Source organism: Oryctolagus cuniculus, chromosome 15, assembly GCF_964237555.1.
Source record: "Oryctolagus cuniculus chromosome 15, mOryCun1.1, whole genome shotgun sequence".
In the NCBI taxonomy this organism is placed as follows: domain Eukaryota; kingdom Metazoa; phylum Chordata; class Mammalia; order Lagomorpha; family Leporidae; genus Oryctolagus; species Oryctolagus cuniculus.
Window position 1 is genome coordinate 68,254,874 of NC_091446.1, and position 14,026 is coordinate 68,268,899.

Genomic DNA, 14,026 nt, shown 5'->3' on the forward strand with positions numbered 1-14,026 from the left:
AGGTACCCCTACTGTGTGCCAGCAATTTTTGAGCAGATAGAGTCATGAAGGAAAACTTTACCAATGTATGACCTTTTAGCTTTACTCTGCTAACAGCGGGTGCCTTGCCGTTCAGAGACAAGGAGCCTGTATGGAAGCTGCCAGTGAGCAGGACCTGACCTTCATTTTCAGCATACGCAGCATTAAATATTCATAATCCACGTAACTGTAGCATAAGAAGCAGCAGCATTTAACTATGCATTAGAGAATAAGTATCTTCACACAGGTGAGTCATCCTTTCCCAGAATGCCCCTGGAAAAAACGCAAACACCCAAGGCTCTGAGCTCACTCTCTTCCAACTTTCTTCTGGAATTCTGGAAGCAATGCAGACTGCTGCTGCATTATGCAATCCATACGCCCTGCCCTCACCCGGACACTAGGAAGCCTTTTTATTTTCCTTATCTGCTGGATAACAATTATTGTTCTCGTGTCAAGAGGAGGAAGCCGATGTGGATGGAACAGTTCTGGTGACATTAGCATCCTAGGGTGTCTGTGGGCACTTGGGGCTTGGTTGCACTTTTTTTTTTTTAATTTGCACCATAGGGATCAGAATGTGGGGGAGCAAAGGGTTGGTGCAGGCATCAGGAGAAGTCAGATTTAGGAGCCGTAGTGCCATGTGCCATACATTGGGCAGAAAGCCTTTTAAGAAGAAAAAGAGCTCATTTGGATGATATCCAAAAGGATACGGCTAATTGGAGGAGATCTCTGTGGGGTGGGATGACGGTGCAGCAGGCTTCGCACTTCCTGCGTTAAGCACCAACATATATGTCTATCAAAGACGTGGGGGAACAACTCCCTGCGCTTACGTGTTTCTTAGAGTCTGCCGCTGGGATGATGAAGCACGATTTTAACACAGTCTAATGTAACTCTCTCTGGCCCTCCACTCCAGGAGCTCAGGGGACAATTTGTCTCAGCCATACAGTGATCACTCAAGGCAAGGGAAACAGTTCCGTCACCATCACTCCAGGAAAATGAAGACCCAATGAAGGGCTTCTTGACTCAGGGATCCATCTTGGGTTAACAATGGAAATGAAAGTGCTTATCTTCCACCTCTTGATAGTAAATGAGATTTGAAAGGTTCAAAAGCTCACAAACTCACCAGAAAAGATGTTTCTCTGAACTGCCTGGCCCCTCAGGCTGATGAGCAGAGGTAGAGTAACCACCGAAATGGCTTGTCTACTTGCACAGCCTGGACTGGCCTGTCCTGAGACCGAGCTGGCCGAGTGGGCTGTCAGCACCTGTTTTAGGTATTAACCAGCATTTCCCACCACCAGAACCCATTCTGTGTCTTAAGGGACCTTCCTCGCACTTTTCAAAGGGCTGCAGGCTTGGACGGGGAACCTGTGGGACTAGAATATTTTTTACCAGCTTGGCGAGGCATCCGTGGTTCAAATTCACTGAGATAAGTCATTACACAGACAGGATCTGCCCACCTCGGTTCACTCCTTATTTATTTATTTGAAAGGTGTCAATACTACCAAAATTTCCTCTGGAAAATCTGGGGTATTTTTCCTGGGGTGATGATTCAGTATAACTTCCCAGAGAAGTTAAAGCTGTATTTCCAAGATGCCCGGCTAGCTAACCAAACCGCAACTGTGCAAGGCTGATGACACTTCTGAATGAAAAAGAGTGGCATTGACAACTAACATTCTTCTGTAAATTAATGAAGTTTGGAAGACTTAATTTATGTAAAAATATTTTAGTAAGATTTTAAAAAGACTTTACATTCTTGTTTCTTACTCTCTTTCCCTGGGTAACTTCTATGTGGAGAAACCTTACCTTAGTCACCCTTATTCCTGGGAATCTCTGGCTTAACTACAAAGGTGACTTTAGAGCTCCTACTTCAACTCTTCCCCTTACTTAGAGCATGCTTGCTGGCTTTCCCAGGAAGACGGAAGCTTCCTTCATGCTGACTCTGCCGATTGGGCCCCCAGACAGAATCTTTGGGCAGGGTTTCAGAGCCAGAGGAAGGAATGAAAAGTGGAAATGGCTGCACTAATACCCTTAAGGTCTTATAAACAGAGGGGTCTTGCTAAGCCAAACTACACAGCTTAGTGATAGCCCCAAAAACAGTGGAGATGGTCTTATCTCTGAGGATAGGACTGATGGTCTATCCTTGGAACAGATTCTTCTGCAGGTCCATTACACACACGAGAATCACAGAGGGCCCTCGACACTGGCTTCCCCAAGGCTCTGCAGAATGAGCATGAAATACAAAACATACTGAGGCGGGCAGGGCATTTGAGAAAGAGGGATATTGTCCCTCTTATCTTCTCCCACAGAGGCGAGAAACACCGGGATCTATGGTGCGAAGGACTGCCTCACAGTAGACACTGTGAAAAAGGACACGATCCACATCCATCTGGGGAGAGCATTTTATTTATGAGAAATCCAGAGCCACAAAAAGGTAGGAAAAGGCAGAGGAGGCACGGTCGAAGCAGCTGTCCTTCTAACCGATCCCAACACTCACCTCCACATAGGCGTTTGTGTCTCTATGGGTGACACAGACTACATACGTGCCTGGGCCTCTTTCTTGAGCCCCAGAATGGGAGTTGACAGGCTATACACACCACGACATGTGAGAACCCCTCTGGGGAGAGAAGGGAGAGATAAGGTCAAGGGCATTAGAAGGTCTCCCACTCAACTCAAATATGGTCCAGAATCATCAAGAGTAAATACTTAAAAGGGGCTTACCATCAAGGACATGCCAATCGGAGTCTTCCAAATTCAAGGACGCTCTTCTCTTTCTTGGCCAGGGATTTCAGACAGAGGGCGCATGAGAAATCTCATTTCCTGAAGAGGCTTAAAGACCCTCCATCCAGAATGGGTGAGGGCTGCCCAGCCATGCACTGGCGTGGGCTGAAGAAGCTCAGACACTCAGAGTTGGCTGGTTCCCAGAGACAGGTTACTACAGGGCTTTTCTGTACTTTCCCTGACATGACATTTTGGCCTCTGCACTCAAATGCAAAATATCCTTTGGCTGGTGACCAGATGGCTCTCTGAGAAACTCAGAATTTAGGCATCCATGAAATTGCCAACATTCTGAGCCACCAAAGAACAGAAAGCTCGGAATTCAGGTAACAGAGGTCTGAGCAAACAGGGACACCACATAGATTCCCTAGGATCCATGTCTAGAATCTACCTGGGTCAGAGACAGAGCTGCATGAGCTAAAAACATTCTCACAGTGGACAATGATGACAACCAGCTCAAAGCCACTGTCCTCGACCAGAGTTGCCATGTTGATGTCATAAGAGAAAACCGAGTCCGACTCTCACGCCACACATTTCCCCAAAGCCATCAACTTCAAGACTGCAACAGAATCACTGGAACGAATGATGCACCCAGGAGTGGCACTTGCAAGAACAAGGACACAACTGGCTGCCACCTGGAAGCCTTGTGTGCCCTCTGCAGCTGCTTACAAGGTCTCTAGCATCTTTCACCCAAGCCCACCCCCAGGCACACTCAGCGGGCACCCCAGGGATCTGTGCTAGTTTCTATTCTAGGAATTCTGAGACATCCATGGGCCTCCACCTCTGGGAGTCACCACACATGCTACCATCCCCTATCCATACAAGTCACCAGTCAAGAAGCACCAGCATGAAATGCTTCAGTTGAATATTTGGGTGGCAGGTGAAAGGACAGCGCCAGGCTTGTTGAGCTGCGCCCCCACCCCCACCCCCATATGATCAAAGCAAGGGAAACCCGAATGAAGGAAGAATTAGGCCAGGGCATGAACGGCTCAACCCCTCATCCATTGAACATCCAGGCTCCCGGAGGCTGTAGGTTCCCACAAAAGCCCTCTTAACTTCTTGACACCTTCAGCACAAATGCTTCATCAGGAAACATTCAAAACAAACAGCACCCAGCCAGAAGGCTCGACCTTAGATTCCCCTCCTCCTGTGCCGGCAGAACCCAGCAGCCCTCCCTCTGAGGGGCTCTCTTTGCCCATGCAGAAAGTCAGCATGGAACAGCCCTGCCTCACGCACTCAGGAGGCTTTCACCAAGGCTGGTGTCAAGGTCAGTAAATTGACGGATGTAAAGGTTCACGATCATTTTAGAAAAGAGGGCGAGAGAATGTGTTTGAATACTCACTTGGACGAATCTATGAAGTATATTACAAGTGCACCAATGCTGAGAGCAAAGACTAAGACAACCTGCAAAAGAAGAGAAAAACGCCATCACTTAAAGGCTGAATGCAGGGACGTCCATTTGTTTGGCATTCACAAGCAGCAGCTCTGAAGCCCTGTGCCACCTGCTTTCTGGGACCAGCTGGGACATCTCATGCCCTTGCTACCCCCACAAAGTCCCTGCCTTGATGATGGCTCCTTACCCAACAAGGGCAACATCCCTGCTCTTGCCCACAGGAGTCAGGGCAGCCCCTTCTATCTTATGGTATTGGGTTTTAATCTGGCCTGTTATCTTAAGGTCTGGCTTATTCTCTATAGCTAAAGTCAATGCACTTGAGTGGGAACAGAGGAGATAACAATTACTGATGACACAATTTCTCATTATAAGTCACCCAGGACCCAAAGGGACTTGAATACAATATCCATTTTAACCACCTTTATCGAGGTATAATTTGTATACCTAAAATTCATATATTTTATACACACGATTAATCAATGCCTTTTAGTAAATTTCCTAAATTGTACAACCCTCACCGTAATCCAGTTTCACAACATTTTCATCATCCTTGTAAGAGCCCTCATACCACCTAATTCCCAATCCTGTTCCCTGCCCAGATCACCAACTATTTCCTTTCTCTATAGAAGAAGTATCAGTTTGAAAAGCTGGTTTGTTTTTATTGACAGTAATAATTGTACATATTTATGAGGGTCAATGTAATATTTAAATACATGCATACATTTTAATGATCAAATTAGAATAATTAGCATCCATCACTTCATATTATCCAAGATTTCTTTGTAGTGTGAACATTCAAAAGTCTTTCTTCTAGCTATTTAGAAAGACACAGTATGTTATTGTTAACTATTGTCACCCTACTGTGCAACAGAATACCAGAAGGATTATTTTTACATTAAGGGAAAAAAAGTACTTTTTAATTCAATGAAGTAAACATTTCTGAGGTTTAATTTATATAATTTTTATAAACCTATTAACCTTGATGAAGAACCCTAGAACGATATGTATTTTGCAAGCACTTAGACATAACTATAGCTTATGAGACATAAAAATATCCTCCACTTAATACATTAAAATGAAGTCACTGTGCACTTGCTCCCCATGTAGGACCTCTGTCCTTAATGTGTTGTACTATGCGAATTAACAGTAAAACTATTACCCAAACAGCCCTCTATGCTTTGTGTGTCTTTGTGGATGCAGTCTGTTGAAATCTTTACTTAGTATACACTAAGTTGATCTTCTGCATATAAAGATAACTGAAAATGAAACTTGATGAAGAGTGGGATGGGAGAGGGAGTGGGAGATTGGATGGCTGTGGGTGGGAGGGAGGTTGCGGAGGGGGAAGCCACAACAATGCAAAAGTTGCACTTTGTAAATTCACATTTATTAAATAAAAAAAAAGATAATTTAAAATGAATCATGATGAAGAATGGGATGAGAGAGGGAATGGGAAATGGGATGGTTGCAGGTGGGAGGGAGGTTATGGGAGGGAAAAGCCGCTATAATTCAAAAGTTGTATTTTAGAAATTTATATTTATTAAATAAAATTTTTAAAAATGAAGTAAATCTTTGCAAACAAGTTTTACTATTAACTCTCATAATCCAACTCTTTGAGGACAGAGGTCCTGCATGGGAAATTAGTGTACAGTGACTTCTGTTAATTCAACAATTAGCACTCTTATGTATGATGTCAGTGATCATCCAAGGCTCTTGACATAAGCTGCCTAGGCTATGGAAGCCTTTTGAACCCACAGACTCCTTTCGTATTTAGACAAGGCCATAAGCAAAGTGGAAGTTCTCTCCTCTCTTCAGAGAAAAGTACATCCTTCTTTGATGACCATTTCTTTCTACTGGGGTATCACCTACAGAGGTCCATCATGTAGGACACTTTTTGCCACAGTGTCTTGGCTTTCCATGCCTAAAATGCTCTCATGGGCTTTTCAGCCAGACCAGAATGTCTTAAGGGCTGAATCTGAGATCAGAGTGCTATTTAAAGTGATTGTCAAGAAATGTGCTTTTGTGAAAACATCTGTGTGTGTGTGTGTGTATATATACAAATATAGAAACTACATAGATATATATGGCCACAACTCTTCTTATGCATTTAAGAAAAGAGTTCAGTTGCAGGATACCAAGTTAAGTAATACATCAGGCCACTTCTATGACAATCTGCATTCCTCTTTATACTCTTCACTCAGAATTAATCACCACTGATATGAAAGAGAGCTTTGGCTTTTCCTCCAGTGGACACCTGTGATACTGAAGCCCATCACATGAACATGTAGTGCATGAGGCTGATACTGACACTTCTGTCCTCACTCAGCATCCTAATTTACTGAATCTTTGATAGAGGAGATGAATGTAAACACACAATGGTCAAAAACAACCACCAAGAAAAAGAAGCTAACAGCCAACAACTGAGCCGGAGAACAAAAATTAAAGACTATTAACCACATAACAATGCCCATAAGTGGCCCACAAATGCCTTCTAGATGAGCTAATATCATAAGCAAACTGCAGACTGAAGGACATTGGCAATGTCCCTCTCCTCAGAGCATCCACTTACCCACCTGCTGGCACACACACACACATGTGTTTTGTGTTGTATGCCAAAGGGGGTGGATGGAAAGTGAAATCTGTAGGAGATACTCTTTCAAACATTGTAAAACCCCACAGAGCTACTGAGGAGCGATGGCAGGTGACAAAGGATGGAAAATGACCATCAAATTAACTGGACACCCTAAAGGAATAAGCAATTTCATAGCAACTATTAAAAATTTATGAAAGGAAGTATTAAAAAACAATGTGCCACTGGGGACGATTTTATTCTTCCACTTTGTCTTAAAAACTAAAACCTGCTCCTGGTACATGCCAGGAAACCCCTGCAGCCTGTCAGTAATTACCCTCTACCCAGCACTAATCCCTCTTGGCTGGCTCACTGCGTCTCAAGCCTCACACCCATTCATTCACATATTCCTTGCAAAGGTTTACACGAAAACAAAAACATGAGCAGGCCCCCACTTTTTCCTCTATTATCTGAAGGAGGCAGCAAAACAAAGAGCTTAAGATTAATTTTTGAGCAGTGCTGCTGTTTCTGAGACACAAGTGTCAGATCCTGGTCCTGACCTCATTCTCAAAAAACTGCAAAGAGAAGGGGTGTGGCCTCTCTTCATTCATAAACAGCTGATCCAAGACTAATCCCTGTCAATTGGGCTCCCTGTGCGTCTGGATGCTGAGCTTCTGTCCCAGCTGGCTAGAGAGGATGCCACTAAAGGCTACAGTTGCAGAAAAGGAAAAAGAACCCACGCAGATGGCATCTATGTTGCTCTCTAAAGAGGTCAAAATCTGAGCTGTGTGGCAGTAGCATCAGGATGGCCACACACAGTAGTTGACACTAATGCATCCCAGCTGCGTGCTCTTGGCATGCGTGTTGGGGGAAAACGTGCTGCTTGTTTAAGCAAATCAGCTAGTGCCAAGAGGGGGTCCTGGTTAAGAGGCAGACAAACACCCGCATCTGTCAGCGAGGGAAGAATCCAAGGGGGTGGCTGAAGGTTCTGTTGAGGGGAGCAATACTTGGGTCCACGTGCCCACCTGAGAGGCTGTGCTTCCGTGAGGGGCAGGGCATTCCACACATCACGTGACCTACGGAGAGCCTCTGCCCTCGGTAACAAGGCAAACACGTATGACGCTTACACTTGCTATCAGCCTCGGCTGGATCAGGCTTGGCTGGATTACGTTGTCAGCCCGGGGCCAGGTGCTGCAGAAATGTATCAGCTCTTTGGATGTGGCCACAAAAATAGAACACAGCAGAGATGCATCCTCAACTGGGCCGTGGCAGACCCACCAATAAGGACTCGCTTCTCTCTTTTTCTGTCTCTGACAGATCCCTCGTTGTCTGATGGCCCTACTCGAAGTGTGAAAATCATCAGTCTGAGAACCTAAAGGGAACAGACTTTAAACTACATGGTAATGGCTCTACGATAGAACACTCCCAAACACTCATCAAACTAGTTAACACACGCTATGCATAAGGGCCAAGAAAAACAAAAGATGGCTGTCCCCTTGGAGTCGTAAAACACACCTATTTATGAAATAGTGCTTATACAGATTAACCCTGTGCTATTATGCACTTCCTGGTCAACCTGTGTAGCAGAGGGATCAACAAAATCTAATTAGCTGTTGACAGGTGAATCTTCTAGAAACATAACAACAGGGGTCCTTGACTCAATGTCGTCTACATGCTCCTCCTTCAGTAAAGAGCATGGCCTCCTGGCGACCCCCCATTTCTTCCACAGCCTTGATGGGACACGGTAAGTAAGGTGAGGCCGAGGAGAGCATAAGACCTCAAGAGAGAAATGCTGAGTCATGGGCTACTCCTGACAATGACCAAGCTCTTTCCAAAGCACCAGCCGTATAAGAGCTTTGTAGGCAGTAGTCAGATATGCAGAATAATTTGAGAATTGTCTCTCAGGGCACTACTGCTGCCATCTTTCCCCAAAGCCCAACCTGCCCCAGTCTGAGCGCATCGAAATTACCTTGGCTGACTCTGAGGTTTACTGAAAACAACCATGTGCTGTGTGGTGATGCTGAGCGCTAGTGGTGTCTCCAGAGTGCCAGATTCCGAAAAACAAAAGCAGTTTGATAAATGTCATTGGAACAATGGCAGTCGTGAGTCATCTATTTTCAAAACTCCAAAATCAAACACAACACGTGTTTACAGAGAAGAATGCCAGGAACACACATACACAGTGCACACACACAAAAAAGTCTGTCCCTGACACCTGATGTGAGGAGTGTGCTGACAAACAGCAGAGGGGGAAGTTCACAGCCATCCTCCCAGGTGGATATTGTTATGGGCCACGAAGACCTTCTACAGCTCTGAGAACACTGATGAAAATGGGACTCGGTGAGGCCAGGCAGAGCAGTCCCCGGAGGACACTGCAGCCTCACCAGGAATAGGCACAGAAACTGGGCTCTCCAGACACAATGCCTGTTCTAGAACCTGCGTCCCAGTTATTGGGTTTTTCGGCTCATGAGGCTCCATGGGCCTCCAATGCTGGAGTACAGGCACAGCTCACCAAAGGGGTCCCCACCAGAATCCTGTCGTCCTGGTTGGGGGCTCCCCTTAAAAGTCATCATCCCACACCAGGAGCAGGAGGCGGGGACGGGAGCTGCCGGGCTTCTCTATTTTTAACAAGCTCCTCCAGTGAGTCTGATGTGTGGCCAAGAACGGGAGTCACTGAATTAAAGCCATTAGGGGAAACCACTTAGCTCCAGTCAGAGATTAATTCACAAATGTCGCCTTTACAATGAGCACATCGGAACGTACACATGCGGCCTGCAGGCTTGGAGGACTGAGCTAGGGGGGCTCTGCAGAGTGGAGAGAGGAGGGTGCATTCTCTCCTGAGCAGGTTTTACGTATTCTCCTCAGATCCCCAATTAATGATCCTACAGGTTTGATATAGAGTTCAGCTCCTAGCAACAGAAGCCTTTCTCAGAAAATAGACAATTTTCTCTATATGATCCCAAAGACACATGGCTTTTTTTTTATAGAGGTATAATTTATATACAATAAAATCTACCTTATAAAAACAGACAGGAGAACTCCCAAGGCAAAACCTCCTGGGGACATTGTGTTTCTGAGAGAGAACATCATTCCAGAATCTAAATTATAAAGTCCGGGCTGGTGAATTTAACACTACCGGCAAACATTTACTGAACTCCTGTCACAAGGCCCTGAGAGAGGGACAGGGAGTTCTAAGTTGAAGCAGCTAAGTCAGGCTTGGCCTTGGCTTTCAATGAGCATGGAATTTGGAATCTGAAATGATGCAAAAGTCCCTTGTGGATTTAAGAATTGCTGTACCTGTTAACAGGCACCTACAGGGTGTCCCAGGAAGGAAGGGGCATATAAGTAACACCTCCTTCACTGCGAAACCCCAAGGTGGAAAGGAAGATGAGGAGGAGGATGGAGAAGTGAGAAAGAGGACCCCAGTCCTGCCTACCCACCCCCAACCCCCGCCCCAGGTATACCTGGCTGTCCTAGGGCGGGAAAGACAGCAGGCACACTGTGTGAGAGATCTGTGGTAGGAAATGCAGTACACTCCAATAAGCAGCATGCTCTTAAGTAATTTCTCTAGGACTCAGTTTCCCAATTTGTGAACCCATGGGATTGAGACAGCTGATGATGAGGTTAGTAATCAGTGGTATGCAATAATCTGGGAACTAAAAGCTTTTGGCTTAGAGAGGTGGCACTCTTATGCCAACTGTATACTATGTGTGCATAATTAGAATTCAGCATGATAGCAATAACGCCTGTCACTAAATCTGTATCCAAGAGGCTTGTTTTGCAAAATCACGAGTGCAAACTCCATGGACACCTGGATCCGTGGCTTGTGTTTCCAGCAGCACAATCAGTTGCTCTAACAGCATGGCATCCACAGAACCAAAACAGAACAGACAGAGCTTGGAGGGGCCGCAGCGGAGCTGTCCCCCGGGCCTGAGTCTGCACTCTGCTCTGACTCCACCTTTCCTCTCCTGCCTCTGTGAGTCTTTGAAAAGCCCTTGTGGTTTTGTCCTCGGCAACTCACAGCTAAGTCTCAGTGTTTCCTAAGCAAAAAAAAGGGAAAAAATCTTATTTTTTCCCACAATCTGGCTAGTCCAGAAATATGTGTCCTCATCCCTAAATCATTTATGCTTCTTAACAGAAGACGCAATCTTACTACCAAAAAAAGGTATTTTGGTTATCATAAATAAAAGCCATTTGTGACGTATAAAACCCAACACGTTGACAGTGTCCCTTAAGTATCCAAAGATCCCCCTAAGTGTCCACCCTATCATTCTGGAACATTACACTTGACTTATGGATGTGCAGACATAAAAATGCTGAAAATTGATTCCTTGGAAACCGAGACACCAAACAATGGTCTAAGGAGAGATGTTTTCAGGATGAAAGAAAGGAAAAAGAGAGGGTGCTTTCAATAGTCGGGAACTGGAATTACAGCATGAAAATGAAATGCAGGGGGCTTCCAGACAAGAACAAAGCGTGGCGGATTCACTTGCGAGGAAGCCTAGTAAAAACGCTTATCATTGTCAAGGCACTCGGATCTGCACTTCCAAAAGTGCAATTCTATGAAGCCATGCTCAGTGCAAAATCGACCGGATTCTGAGAGCACGCACAGACATCAGAGAAGCCCCCCTTAAATCACCTCAAATGAATTCCATAACGTTACTATGGAAATAAAAAAAAGCCTCCCTGCCATAGCCTACGGGCCTTAGAAACTCACCCTTTCCTCCTCTCGGCCTTGCTCTCGCTCTCCTCCCCCCCTAGGCTCCTGCTACACTGAACTCTCACTTCTCCTTCACCACTTGCCTTCTCTCAGCCCACAGGGCCTTTGCATGAGCACGTCCCTCGACCGGGACACTGGCCTCTTGACGGCTGCCCAGCAGCTGGCACAGTGGCCATGTTGCATTTCCTTTTCACGATCATTTGATGCATCGCTCTCACCTTTCTACAGACTGCAGATTCTATGAAGGCTGAGTACACGCCCATGTTCGGTCATCACTAAATTCCCAGAAGCTAGCAAAATGCTTCCATCAGTGCTGGTTATAATTCTCCGCCTGCGGCGCCGGCACACCGGGTTCTAGTCCCGGTCGGGGCGCCGGATTCTGTCCCGGTTGTCCCTCTTCCAGGCCAGCTCTCTACTGTGGCCAGGGAGTGCAGTGGAGGATGGCCCAGGTGCTTGGGCCCTGCACCCCATGGGAGACCAGGAGAAGCACCTAGCTCCTGGCTTCGGATCGGTGCGGTGCCAGCCGCAGCGGCCATTGGAGGGTGAACCAACGGCAAAGGAAGACCTTTCTCTGTCTCTCTCTCTCTCTCACTGTCCACTCTGCCTGTCAAAAATATAAATAAATAAATAAATGAATGAATGAATATTTGGAGAAAAGGCTGGAGAATGCATTCTGACACTGAATAGTAAAGCAAACAGAGAGAGGTGGATGAACAGGGACTACTGTCACTGAATGATTGGATTTAAAACCTCGGCAGGGTTGGGGTGGGGACGAGGTGACGGCAGCACCCAGGGGTACACACAGCCAAAATGGAGTGGGAGTGAAGCTCACTCATTGGAAGTCAAGGGTCCAAGAGGCACTCACGGGGGTCATGAGGGAAGTTGCAGGCACAGACTCCAAGTTGATGGCTGGAGCTGATGAGGAAACAAGAAAGCTTGGAGGGAACCTGGAGGCAGCATCGGGAAGGGTAGAGGAGGGAGGACGCAGAGCGGTTGGTCCCAGCCCACCCCCAGGAGAAGGGTTTCCAACAAGGATGGAGGGTCAGCAGAGGGCTAGAGTGTCCGGCGGTCTCCAGGCTGCAAACAGCGACCTCTGCTGACAAGGAGGGAAACAACACCTCCAGGATGGTGTAGCGAGTGATGCGTGGAGTAGAGAATGTAGAGTTGGATTTGGACAAGGAACCCACGCAAACATAGGGAAGCACACGTCATGAAGAGGTGAGACCCAAATAATGCCGATGTCCATGTGTTAAGTAATGTGTGTAATGTGTGTGTGTGATTTGTAACAAGGGACATAGACACAAACCGATCCTGCATGCATCAGAAATGCTGGTCTCTGTCCATATTTATTATTCAATTCCATTCCCAGCCGTGTGTCCCTATTTTTAAGTCATATCATTTCAAAATGACTATCTGGTGATAATGGAGCCTGTGTCACCTATAAAGGACGTCTTTATTAGAAATCATGTCTTCAGGCTGGCGCCGCGGCTCACTAGGCTAATCCTCTGCCTGAGGCACCAGCACACCGGGTTCTAGTCCCGGTCGGGGCGCTGGATTCTGCCCCGGTTGCCCCTCTTCCAGGCCAGCTCTCTGTTGTGGCCTGGGAGTGCAGTGGAGGATGGCCCAAGTGCTTGGGCCCTGCACCCCATGGGAGACCAGGAGAAGCACCTGGCTCCTGGCTTCGGATCAGCGCAGTGCGCCAGCCGCAGTGGCCATTGGAGGGTGAACCAATGGAAAAGGAAGACCTTTCTCTCTGTCTGTCTCTCTGTCTACTCTGCCTGTCAAAAAAAAGAAAAGAAAAGAAAGAAAGAAAGAAATCATGTCTTCATTGGCACGTACACAAAACTTAGTGTACAGCCTAATCAAGGGCTCAGTTTGAGGGAGAGAGAAGAAATTTATCTCATATAGACACAGAGGGTCTGAATCGTTCCTTTTTAATGTCCCCCACAAGATAATCATATGGGACATACATTACAAGTTAATTCCTTAATCACTCTTTTCAAGGGATCATGTTGACTCAACTCTAGCACCAGAGTTAGGTGAACCTCTGCAGGCGACTATTCCTCACATTCTGCAAGGGTGTTTGTCTCACATCCTGCACTTTTGTTGACATCCCATTTTGCCCAATTAAAAATACAGAAAAGCTCACTCTGTTCTTCTGAGGTGCCAGTTGATTATAACTTAAGGCATTGCACTGGGAAGCCAGGAAGTCGTTCCTGAAACCCCGGGTCCTTGGGGTGGGCATTTGACACAGCAGCTGTAATGCCACTGGGATGCCCACATTCCACATCACAGTACTTGGGTTTGAGTTCTGGCTGTGCTGCTGACTCCAGCTTCCTGCTAATGCAGACCCTGGGACGCAGCCAGTGAGGGCCTAAGTGGTTGGATTCCTGCCATCCACATGGGACAGAGACCAGGACTGAGCCCTCAGCTCCTGGCTTCAGCCTGGCCCCCACTGTGGCAGGTGGGAGACCTCTCTCTTAGCATTGCAGTGTGTGTGTCCCTTTCTTCCCCTTTCAAATCGATAAATTAAGAAAAAAAAAAAGAGTTGAGAGTT

At 46.4% G+C, this 14,026-nt stretch overlaps 1 protein-coding gene across 28 annotated transcripts in view; it reads right to left on the bottom strand.

Annotated features, from left to right (window-relative positions):
- The window catches only part of KCNMA1 (potassium calcium-activated channel subfamily M alpha 1), a 781,282-nt gene that overhangs the window by 385,588 nt on the left and 381,668 nt on the right, over window positions 1–14,026 (bottom strand). For all 28 annotated transcript variants that reach the window (XM_070056975.1, XM_070056978.1, XM_070056976.1 and 25 more), the window contains 1 exon segment: window positions 4,133–4,194. In XM_070056975.1, the coding sequence (XP_069913076.1) occupies window positions 4,133–4,194 (62 nt within the window).